An 11,221-nucleotide genomic window follows, 5' to 3' on the forward strand; every position below is an offset into this window, starting at 1 on the left:
ATCCTTTCCCTTTAGAGGCTGAACGAGGTTTTATTGACAGGTAAATAATCGGTGTGAGTATGTAAATAGCAGCGACCCCACTAACGCAGCATCCCTCAGCAGCGCAGCCAGCTGCGGGGACATTGTGACTGGCTCGGTTTGGTCATTGTCACAGACCTGGGACACTGGAGTTTCCTTACACCTAGTGTTTCCCTAATTCCTGTTCCTGCCCAGCCCTCCTCAGGCATTGCTTCAGCGCAGACACCTGCCCGTCCTCGTGGCAGAGTCCACAGATCTCCTCTCCAGACCTCTCTAGCCATACAAGTGGTTTCTTTGCCAAACAGGACAGTTGAACTCCCTCCAGACTCTCTGATCTCTCGTCCTTTGGCAGCAGGAAGACAGACTGGCCATCTTTGTTTCCTAGAAGGGGAAAGGGGGCCAAACACACTGTAACGCACATGATCTTCCACAAAATCCGTTTGAGCTGATCCGCGGCTCGCCCAGCCCACTCACACCAATGAGGTCTCAGGTTAATAAGCAGTGCAGTTATTCAGCTATCTGCTCGGAAGTGGTAGGTGCTCTTAGGCAGGTTGCCTGCTCCTGCCATCTCCCCCACAACTTCATGTTGTCAGCACATCTATATTTAAGACTGGGGGTTTTTTTGCCTTTGTTTAAAGGGGTTTCCTTCCCTTGTAGTAAACTTAAAGAGTTAATAGAAAAAAGTAATTCAAAAGTAATCCAAGCACATCTGTAATTAATTCTGCAGGAGAGGGCAGAGCGACGCGAGTCAGAGTTGGCACGCAGTTCCTGGCTCCTGGTGTGCAGTCCCCGGGTCGGACAGAAGGTTTCTCCGCCGAGCACGGCTAGAAGTTTGATTTGGAGTGTCCAAATATGCAGATGGGAAAGTGCTTGACATGAGAAGACCACTGTGCTGCCAGCTGAAAGAACTTGACATCGTTCCACTCCACCCCGTCGATCAGGACTGCAGGCGAAGGTAAAAAGAGAGGAGAGTTAGAATAGCAAGTGCAAGTGGTCAGCCTGAAACAGCTTTCCTAGAAACCTCCCCGCAGCAGAAAGGTTCGAGAACAGACCAGGTTTGGGGAGAAGAGCTCAGACTGTTGTTCCAGCATCACTCGCTGACACTGGAGCTCCTCGCACTGCTGATTTCAGCGTCACCTGATCTGATTTCTCAAATTTCCTAACACACTCCCCTTTCTTTTTTGGGCAAATGCACTCTCACAGAGCTGGACACCAGTCTCTCCTCGCAGCACTTTTAACAGAAATGACAGGGAAACGGAGAACGACGGAGTGTAACAGAGCCCGGCCCAGCCCTCGCACTCATCCTGGAGTCAGAGGAGTCCCTAGGTAAGGGAGGATTTCCCACATCCCAGCCCTGTTAAAGCATTCCCCCATGCCGGACACAACCAAGCCTGCTCCCCAGAAACATCCCCATTACATTGGCTGCAGGGGACAGGGCAGGACACCAGGTCAGCCCTTTGCCTGGAGAACAGCACCAGCAGCTGAGCATCACCGCAGTGCCCGAGGGGACGCAAGTGCTGCACTTACCACGCAGCATGTTCTGCTGATGTTTCGCCGTGCAAATCAACCTGCTGATTCCTTCAATACACTGGCTCTTCGACTCAACCTCCTTGTCTTTTGTTTTCTTGGGCAAAAACATCACTGGAAGAAAATCAAACCGGCACATAGTGAATCTCTGCCACTCACAGGAAACTTGTTTGGGTTTTTGCATTTAAACATTCATGTCTGAACATTCTACCTCTAATTTTAACTCCTAAAACCCTATGCACATGGACACCTCAGCCCTAAGCATCTCTATGCGAAGCATTCCCAGTTCATAATCCTGGCCCCAAAGGGCACTTCCAGGGTAACTCCTGCTGCTCTGTCGGGACACCAGGGAAAGCAGCTGCCCCTGGAGCAGTCCCCAGCCTGCGCCTTGTGCTGGGCTGACGGATCTGCGGGCAGCCGCACCACCTAGGGGGACTGGCACATACTGCACACGCTGCCGAGCAGCGCTGCCCTCCAGCCTCCCACTATCTGCAGGCACATTTCCTGCACTGACAGCAGCCCAACATGAGCTGGGCTGCTCAAACACCTGGAGAGCATCAGGGGCGACAAACTATGGGCAGCTGGTGGGGAGGGAAGGCATTAGGAGAGCTAAAAAGGGTCCAGTTCCCCAAGAACTGTCCAAATGCATGAGCAATAATGTGCAAACTGTCTCCACAAAAGCTGGTGATGTTGGAACACCGCTGCTCCAGGCAGGGCCAGCCCCAGTGAAGAGTATTTTAAAGTGTCTCAGGATCACTTGTCCTGTAGGCATGCCACTTAAAAAGGGTGTGATCAGGGGTGGGATCACTGGTACCAGCAGTGCCACAGCTATGCCGGCCCAGGAGTGACCTGCCTGCAGGGTTACACACCCATATCCCACAGCCACAGGTCCAGGAGTCTCTGCCGGCTTTCTCTCAGAGCCCCCCAAACCCCTGCATCCACCAGGAGTGACTCCCAGGCCCATGGGCAGGAAGGTGTGAAGGACAGCTATGGGCCATTGAATTTAAGTGCAGAACTGCCTTGCTGCTTCCTTGAAAACACTTCTCTGCAGAGCTGTTCTCCATTTCTGGCATGTTTCACACTAGCAAGTCCAGGAGCAAATACAGAATTATTGGCAACATTTAAAATGCCTTTTTTGTTTGTTTGTTTGGAGAAAATAAACTCAAAGCCAGGAGTTTACAAGCAGAAGATTAAACAGGAAAAAAGTTAACATCAGGCTGTGCACCGAGACCCTTTCTCTTCCACCTCCTTTTGTCCCACAAAACAATCCGTGCAGGAATGTAAGAGCTCACACTGCTACAGCCCTGCTCTGAGCGACAGCCCCTCTTGCACATACCAGCACACCCAGCAACAGCGTGGCAGGTCTGCCTGGTGCGTTTGGCCGGCTGTGACAGTGGCATTTTAACATGAGGTCACCACGTCAAATCCACCAAAACATCTCTGCCGGGGCTGCTGCCATATGCTGCGACACAATGACATGAACACACGTCCTGCCTCTGTCTGCACCTCCGTCACGTGGCAGAGGACAGAGCACAACGCAGAGCTGTACCGGCTGCAGGGTCTGCCCTGACTCTGGTGGTCGGGGCACAAGCTGCCTCTCACCTAATCCAACACACTAAAGCAGCACCAGCAGGCTCGCAAGGAACACAGGGAAGCTTGCCAGAGCAGCATACCTCCTGGCTTTCTGCACAGGTATCTACAAACGTCCTTCCTCTATCCCCACCTTTGTTCTTTTGGGCTATACCATCTCAGCCATTCAGCTGTAAGGGTGAACGTGTTCCCTTTTTTACAGCACAGAGGGGAACCACCCTTCCAAACTACATCACCTTATGCAGTCACTTCTCATCTACAAACGGACTGGCATTTGGGGATAAAAATACGACTAAGGTGCTGTAAGGCAGGACTGACAAGTCAGGCAGCCCTGGAGCGGCAGAACAAGGAGAGCAACACGGCATTCTTGGCCTTTGGCAACAGTAAGCATGTCCACCTTACCTTTCTTGTTCTTCTCTTTTGTCACGACGGTCATGGACATGGTTGGAGTGGTGGCAGTCTCACCGCTGGCAGGTAACCTGCTGACCTGGAGGGACCGGAAAGTGCATTTCAGTGTGTTTTTGGTAGTGGAGGGGTCCTTCTTCTCTGGGTCTCTCTTTCTGTCCATGGGTGGAGCTGCAATCCAGTAATCCACCTGCAGGCCCATCAGCTCAGCACCGACGCTCTGGCTGGAAAACAAGAGAAGAAGGTAATTTCTGCACAGCACGCAGCAGAGTTCACCCCGTCTGTGTCTGTCAGAGTGGATGCTGTTCCTGACCAGATGGTCAGAGGACAAGCGCCTGGCTCTTCAGGAAAGCAGACAGCAACATTTCATAGTGAGACCCAGCAATGACAAAAACACAAGCCATCGCTCAGCAATGCAGCCTGGGTCACACGTTACATGGTGGCATTGGCTTGGCAGCGCAGAACTGCCATGAGCTGAGATGAGCTGATCTGCTGTGCTGCCACAAGGACAAGCAGAGGCAAAGGGAGCAGACAAGCAGTTTCCTAACCCGACGACAAGTTTAGTGACCTAGCCAGAAAAGGCAACCCTGGAGGCAGCCCAGATCACTTCCAGTTCTTGAGTGGTGAAGAGGGGCTGTAAGCACCTTGCTGCTGCCCCCTGAGCACTGATGAGTTAATGACTCTGGTCAGGAACAGCACTGCCAAAATCATCCCTGAACTGGGGAGAACAAAGAGCTGGTGGGTCCCTGAACATCAGGCACTCAGTTCCCAGCCTCCCTGGCTGCTTCCCGTCCCTATGTCCATGAGCTCTTCCTGTCACCAGCTGCTTCCCTTCCTGTCCTGATGCTCCACCAGGTCACACAGGATCTCTGCTCTCCCCAGGTCCCTGTAACAGAGCTGGCACTGGGTGATCCGCCCCATGGCCCTGCTGCAGGCTGGGGAATTCCTATGCTGGGAGAAATGCTCTGCCCGTCCTGTGATGTTTGCTAAACAGCAGCAGATTTCAGGACATGATCTGCTGTTGAAAACTCATGGTGCATAGTGTGGTAACAGACATGTGTCACCAAAACACACTGCCAGCCTTTCTTGAGCCAGAAAAGGGAAGATGATCAGCCTGGGAAATTCCACCCATTGCCTGCCCCTGCCTCTTGCTAGCTAACCCCAACTGGAGCAGGGGTTTCTCATTCAGCAGACCGAGAGCTGACATTCTGTTCTTCCTGCACAATGATACCGTGTTGAACAATATGCAAGTACTAGACAAAAAACTAACTGAACTTATCTACCAGTCTGCGTCCCCTGTTTGAGAAATAGCAATTGCTAAGGAAGATGAACCCGTGATCTTGAATGAAATAAGCACCCCTTAGCCAGAGCTTCACATTGCCTACAGGTTCTGTCTCCTTGCTGTTCTGATACGCTTTCAGGCACACCATGAATGGAAACAACAATCTACTACGTCACCTTACAACTGTCAGCTCTCCCCTCACAGAGGAAAAGCCTGCTCCTTCTAGAGTCACTCTGAGTTGACAGTCACTTGGTCCTTAAAAACATAAGAATCGTGAGGGATTGGGACACATATCTCCCCAAAAGAATCCAGTCTCAAAGGGAAAATACCAGCAGGGGGAGAACACAAACCTTCCCAAACAGGCTGCCACAATGTCTCATCAGTCAGGGTTTGTCAGACTATCAGAAGCAAGGCTGCCCTGTCTAGTTCAAATGTGTCTTCCCTCGAGTTGTGCAGCCCTCCCATCGGGTACAAGGTCCCCTCTGCCCTCCTCAGCTCCGTGGGGGCCAGCAAGGACACAGTCACTCCAGAGACAAAAATAGGTAAAGGGGAAAGGTGATGACTTCAAGTGTTTGCTAGGGAGGAAGAACACAGAGCTCTGGGTTTTCCTTTGGAAGAGTTTTCTTCTCTCATGTATATGTCAGATAAGACAGCCAAGGGAGGTGTAAGAAGACAAAACATGCTTTACCTTGAGGATGAGAAGCTGCCTGTGACAGATGGTGAGGAAGGTGGTGTGGGGGAGGCTTCTTTCACAGCAGGAGACACAGAAGGTGGGGTAGAAGAAAGGACACTGGAGCTTGAGGGAGCTGCATCATCGGAGTCACCTTGCAGAAAAGAAGCCAAACGGTTTGTTCGGGTTCGTCTCGCAGCCCAGCACACACACACTGGGATAGCTCCATCTCTCTGCCCACGCTCCTGCTGCACAGGTTTTGTTCAGACTTGATCCAGAGATTAGCTAGCCCATCAGTTCTGACTGCCTCCACATTTAAACCACAGGACTTTCTGCACCTGGGTAGGAGGCAGGCAGAGATGTTCATGCTCCTCGGGGCTCCCCACCCGGCATCTGCTCTCCGAGGGTTTGCTCCCAGCTGATTTTGAGCCTCCTGCACAGTCAGAGCCCTGCCCATCGATCCTTGCTGGGGAATCTCCCCGCACAACCACTGCAGGGCAGCACCCCTCAGAGACTCCTGGAGAATCCAGTACCCCTGGGCTGCTCACAGGGATCTCCCCATTCCCCCTGCTTCCCACCCTCCACAGCCAAGGCATCATTCCCTCCACGTTGGCCCTTTAGGACAGTGGCAGCAAGGAGTGACCTATGCAAGGGCTGCCCCCAGGCACACACCTACGGATAACCCAGGCCACAGGAATCTTGGTTTAATTGTGAAGCAATATAAGAAATAATCCCAAGAGATGAGAGAAAAATATTCCTGACTAATAGTGCATATGAAGGAGGAGAAAACAAGTTCACACTGATAAAACAGCACTACCCCACGTCCCCATTGGTAAGCAGGCACCATGGTGTAAATCAGCTTTGCACTCCCCCATTAAAAAAAACTAGGTCTAAATTTACTGTCAGATTAGCAAACTGGTTGCCTGTCCTGGTGTTCCCAGCACTGGGGACACGTTTGAGATTGTTTTTATTAGGCAGCTGAGCCCAGTGCAGGGAGGCAGGCATGAATTCCAATGAACTGCCTCCCAAGCTTGGAGCAGGAACCTCGAGTGACCACAGTGGTGAAGCCACCCCAGAACACACAGAAGAAAAACGGGTGTTTGCACATAGCTGAGCGGAGCAACCCTGGATGAGGGTGCGGGAATTTCAGCTGGCATGAAGCTCCTCGTAAAGGAAAGAGAGAGGCCTCTCTGAGGACAGCCGCTGGGAGTCAAGGCAGCGGAACTGGGAGCTAATAAAATCCAATTCCACCTTTCCAAACTCCAGGACACCAGCAATGGACAAGTTTGTTTTGCCTGGGAAGTCAGCTCCCACCACCTGTCTGACACAGAAAGCACACGAGATGCTTGTTACCTGATGTTGCAGAAGATTGTTCCACTATTCCAACCTTCACCACCTAGAGGGGGCAGAACAGAAAAGCCCTATGAAACAAGAGTCCCCTGGACTTCAGGAACCCCCCAAGCCCCAGACTAACCTCACCCCTACAGCCCCCTTGGCACCATCCCTGTGGTCAAAGAAAGCATGTTAAAAACTGGAATCTTCTAAGAATGAGATAGGTCACAACAGCGTCTGGCCAAGCAGTACCAGCTCACAACCCTTCCCTGACTCATACAAAAGCCAGCACAGATCCTACAGAGCTGTCACAGACCTGCACGGCTCTGAACAGCCCATCGTCAGCCCCAAGCTATGGCAGCTACAGTGTGACACCTGTGGGGACAGGGCAGGGAAGAGGAAGGAACATAAATGTCCTTTTAGCATTGCTTTGATGCACCCGCTAATTACAGACACATTGCTTCCATCACACAAGCGCAGCCACTTCAGGGTGCAGCACAGTTTGGGTTTGTTAGGAAAGCAACAAAGTAGAGTTTCTGATCAGAGTTTTCCAGTCTCCAAAAAAAGGAAAGGAAGTGTCCGGCAAAGAAGACAAAACCCCTGGGAAAGCCTGTGGGCACAGACATGGATAAACTATCACACAGACAGGTCACAACAATCCCAATCACACTGTAATAAGGATATATGATATGGCCAACCACCAGCTAGTACATTCAGGTTAACAATAAATGCCACTGGCAGTAATTTGTGGAACAGAGCATGCTGCAAACACAAGCTCCCAAGAACACACTATGCCTAGAAAGATAAAGTGACCCTTGGTGATATAAAAGCAGGGACCTTCTGTAGTGACAATCTGCCATGGTGCACAGGGATCATCACTCTCGACACTGCAGAGGAGAGACCCTCCTTAAGGTCCTTAAGAAACTCGTATCCAGGGCTAACGTCTACCCTGTATAAATGCTGACAAATGGGAAAGAGCTGCAATGGGATCTCAAGTCAAGAAAACCTGCTTTAGAATGGGAAAGGATGTCATGCAGCCTCTTTAGTTTGAAAAGAGAAGATGGTTAAGTTCAGACATGACCACATCTCTAGGGAGCACATTTCTGTGCTATGGGATCAAGAAAAAAGGGCCCAACCGTTAAAAATAAAAAACTGCACAGTTCAGGGTCAGGGGGTATACGCTCAACACTACATCTCGGAGAGCTCTCAGGCTCTCTGGTGGATTCTCTGTTGGCTCCAGTGTTGGAAAAGCGCCGTGAAGTCTGCAGTGTGTGCAGGGGCTCCCTGAGTGGGCACTGCCTTGGAGAAGGAGGCTGCAGCTCAGTTTGGTCCATCTCCCTCCAAAGGGCAACGAATCAGGCTCTGGGGTCCAGCAGCCATTTGTGCTGGATGTGTTAAACACCAAGAGGATGTTTCTAGCTGTGAGAAAGAGGAAGTGAGGCTGAAGAGTTAGGGGAAGAACAAGCAACAGAGAAAACTGTCTACAGCCACCTTGATCTGCAAGCCAGACAGGAAATCTCTTCTGGCCTTTTCCCCCCTGTTGGCTGACTGAAGATGCTGAAGTTCAGATCCGTGGGAGGAAGACAAGGTTAAACACTTCCCTCTGCTCAGGGACTGCTGCAGTCCCAACAATGCCTCCAGCCAGGAGCACTGTGGCCAGCCTCCCTTCCCTGCCGGAAGGAGGTGCATCCTGTTAACTCTCCTGGCAACTGGCTGGCAGCACAATGCAGGCGTGCAACCACGCAGCTCCACTACCCGACCCTGGCTTTTGCGTCTGACTGCTCCCCTGTGAGGCTCCGCTCCCAACAGTTGTCTGTGCTTTCAAGGCGAGTTTTTTGGGGGGTTGGTTGTGTTATGCACACAGCAGAGCTGTTCACTCTTCTGACTTCCAGACAATCAAATCCAGACTGGAAACACACCGCTAATGTCAGGACAATGATTGTTTTAGAGCAACTGGACAAACGCTCTGAGCCCCATTTGCTTGCATGTAGCACTGAACTGAGTCAGCCCCAAAGAAAAGCTTTGCAGAGACTATCAGCTATACAGAGACAAGCCTGGGAGCTTCCACCAAGCCCTTCAAGGCTTCTCATGTTATTGGGAATGGGGAAACAGCTGTTTCATCACAGTTCTTCAACAGCCATCACAGTTCATGGGAGGGACAAGATCACAGCAAAGCTCATCAGCAGGGAACAGATCAGGAAGATTTGTCTCTCCACTCCTGCAGAAGACATCTTTCCTTCAGCAAAAGTAGACTGTCATCACAGGAGCACTGCAGAGACACTCTCATGCTGAAAAGACACTAGAGTGAAAGCAGCGTCAGCCTAGAGGCAGGAGAGACTCTTTAAACACCTCGGGATTTCAGATTTAGGGATACAAATGGGAAAGCACACAGGTCAGCTTAAAAAAAAAAGGGCAGAACAAGACAGCCAGCAGGCAAGAAAGAGAAGCTACAAGAGAGTAGCAAAAACTGTGAAGAGGACATCCAGTGGCTGAAGAGCAGTCAGGGGATATCCTTTTAGCCACAGGACAATGACTTTACACTTAACACTTAATGAATCGAAGAACACGATCAAATAAGGGGAGGGAGACAGAAAAGCCCACAGTTCACAAAATACACAAAATACACTGACAGAAGCACAGACACACCCCTGCCTAGACACTCTGCACTTGGCCACCTGAGCTGGGAACACTTAAAGATAAGGATGGAAGGAAAAGCCAGGGACTACTATCCCCAAATACATATTAATGTAATAAAATTTATTAAATAGCTACCGCCCCAGACTCAAACCTAACAGTGGTATAAATGATCTCCCTGGTAGGATGCACTCTCCACTTCCCAGGAATGGATGGGTTATTAAGAGGACTGGAGACCATTTAGGACAAGCACATAGAGGACTGACAATGGGATAACAAAATTGGCCAAATCAATCACCCAGGGCAGCGCTGGGCATAGCAACCCTGAGCCCAGGTTTCCATGAACCCACCACCTTTTTCTACGTATGGCCCAGCAGCAATTCTCCACCAGCTAGGTGCTTTGGTCTGCAGCAAAGACAGGCTGTGGGTCAGAGCACTTCAGCATCACACCTTCCTCTCTGCGTCAACCGAACAAGGCAACAGCAAGGCCACGCTGCCTGCTTCAGTGCTGGGAGGCACACAGCACAGCGCTGCTCAGAGCCAGCTGCTTGGAAAGTAAAATACACCCAGCAACGTGCTGAGGGATCCTTGAGGTTTGCTTACATATGGGGCAGCTGCATCCCATCATCAGATGCTCATGCTGACACTCGACCTTGGAGCACCCAGTGCTCCTGCTCTACCCCCGAAACCAGGCAGTTAGCACTTGTGGACATACTCTAGCTGGCTTGAGACAGCGTAACTAGGATAACACTCACCCCGACAAAAGGAATGAACTTCTGAGAAGATTCTTCATCAGGGCTAAAGACAAAAAGAAAAGAGTTGTTAGCAGCTTGCTTCCACACCGGGCACAATACTCACTTTACACGTCGCATTCAAGCATGCAGCAGGGACGGACAGTATGCAAGCGCCAGTCCAATGTCTCCTCTCCAGGCCCCCTGCCAGCACGCTAAGAATCTGCACAGGTGGGGAAGAGCAGGCAGCTTACGGCACATCTCTTGGGTGGGGGGAAAGGTCTCTTCCTCCCTCCCTCCCTCACGCTTGCCAGAGAAACATGCTTTAAATGGCATGGCAGTCATTCCAGACACGCGACCTCCTGTTGCAAGGAAATGGATCTGTGCCACAACAACACGGAGAACTGGGCATTACTTACTAGTCCCCGAAGCACTCTGCGCGCACAACCTCCACGCCTCCCACCTTTGGAGCCATGTGTCATACCTTGCACATCCCAGCATCGCTAAAGCAGCTGGCCTGCCACGGGGCTACAAGCCGTGACACGTGGCTATTGGTGCAGCACCAGCCAGCACGTACACACGCGCACGCTCGCGCACACAGAGACGCGTACCCTGTCCCAGGAACTGGCAGAACTCCCCAGACAGGCACAGCAGAGAGGGCAGGCAGCAGAGCACACCAGGGGGATCAGCAAACAGCTAACCCAAATCAAACAAAACGCACATCGCATCTCAGGAGCAGCTGAAGACAACGCTGCCCCATCCCTGGAGAGGTTCAAGGCCAGGCTGGATGAGGCTTTGAGCAACCTGGGCTAGTGGGAGGTGTCCCTGCGCATGACAGAGGGTTGGAACTGGATGGTTTTTAAAGGTCCTTTCCAACCCAAACCATTCTGTGATTCTATGATTCTACACACATTTTGAAAGCAGGAGGGTATCAGCCCCTCTCCTGCTCCAGTCCTGCCCAGGGTTCAGGAGCCAGAGGTGGAGAAGAAAACGGACCAGCAACAAAGGCCACAGGCAAACCTAGCGGGAATT

General features: G+C 51.4%; 1 protein-coding gene across 1 annotated transcript in view; it reads right to left on the reverse strand.

Moving 5' to 3' along the window:
* Nucleotides 1-310: 310 nt before the first annotated feature.
* The window catches only part of PACS2 (phosphofurin acidic cluster sorting protein 2), a gene marked incomplete at its 5' end in the record, with an annotated part of 45,661 nt that continues 34,750 nt past the window's right edge, over nucleotides 311-11,221 (reverse strand). The window contains 6 exons of the mRNA XM_010084724.1: nucleotides 311-961; nucleotides 1,546-1,659; nucleotides 3,538-3,764; nucleotides 5,511-5,646; nucleotides 6,846-6,888; nucleotides 10,214-10,256. Of these exons, the coding sequence (XP_010083026.1) occupies nucleotides 843-961; nucleotides 1,546-1,659; nucleotides 3,538-3,764; nucleotides 5,511-5,646; nucleotides 6,846-6,888; nucleotides 10,214-10,256 (682 nt within the window). The remainder of the gene's footprint in view (nucleotides 962-1,545; nucleotides 1,660-3,537; nucleotides 3,765-5,510; nucleotides 5,647-6,845; nucleotides 6,889-10,213; nucleotides 10,257-11,221) is intronic.

This window comes from Pterocles gutturalis, unplaced genomic scaffold, assembly GCF_000699245.1.
Source record: "Pterocles gutturalis isolate BGI_N339 unplaced genomic scaffold, ASM69924v1 scaffold9480, whole genome shotgun sequence".
Taxonomy (NCBI): domain Eukaryota; kingdom Metazoa; phylum Chordata; class Aves; order Pterocliformes; family Pteroclidae; genus Pterocles; species Pterocles gutturalis.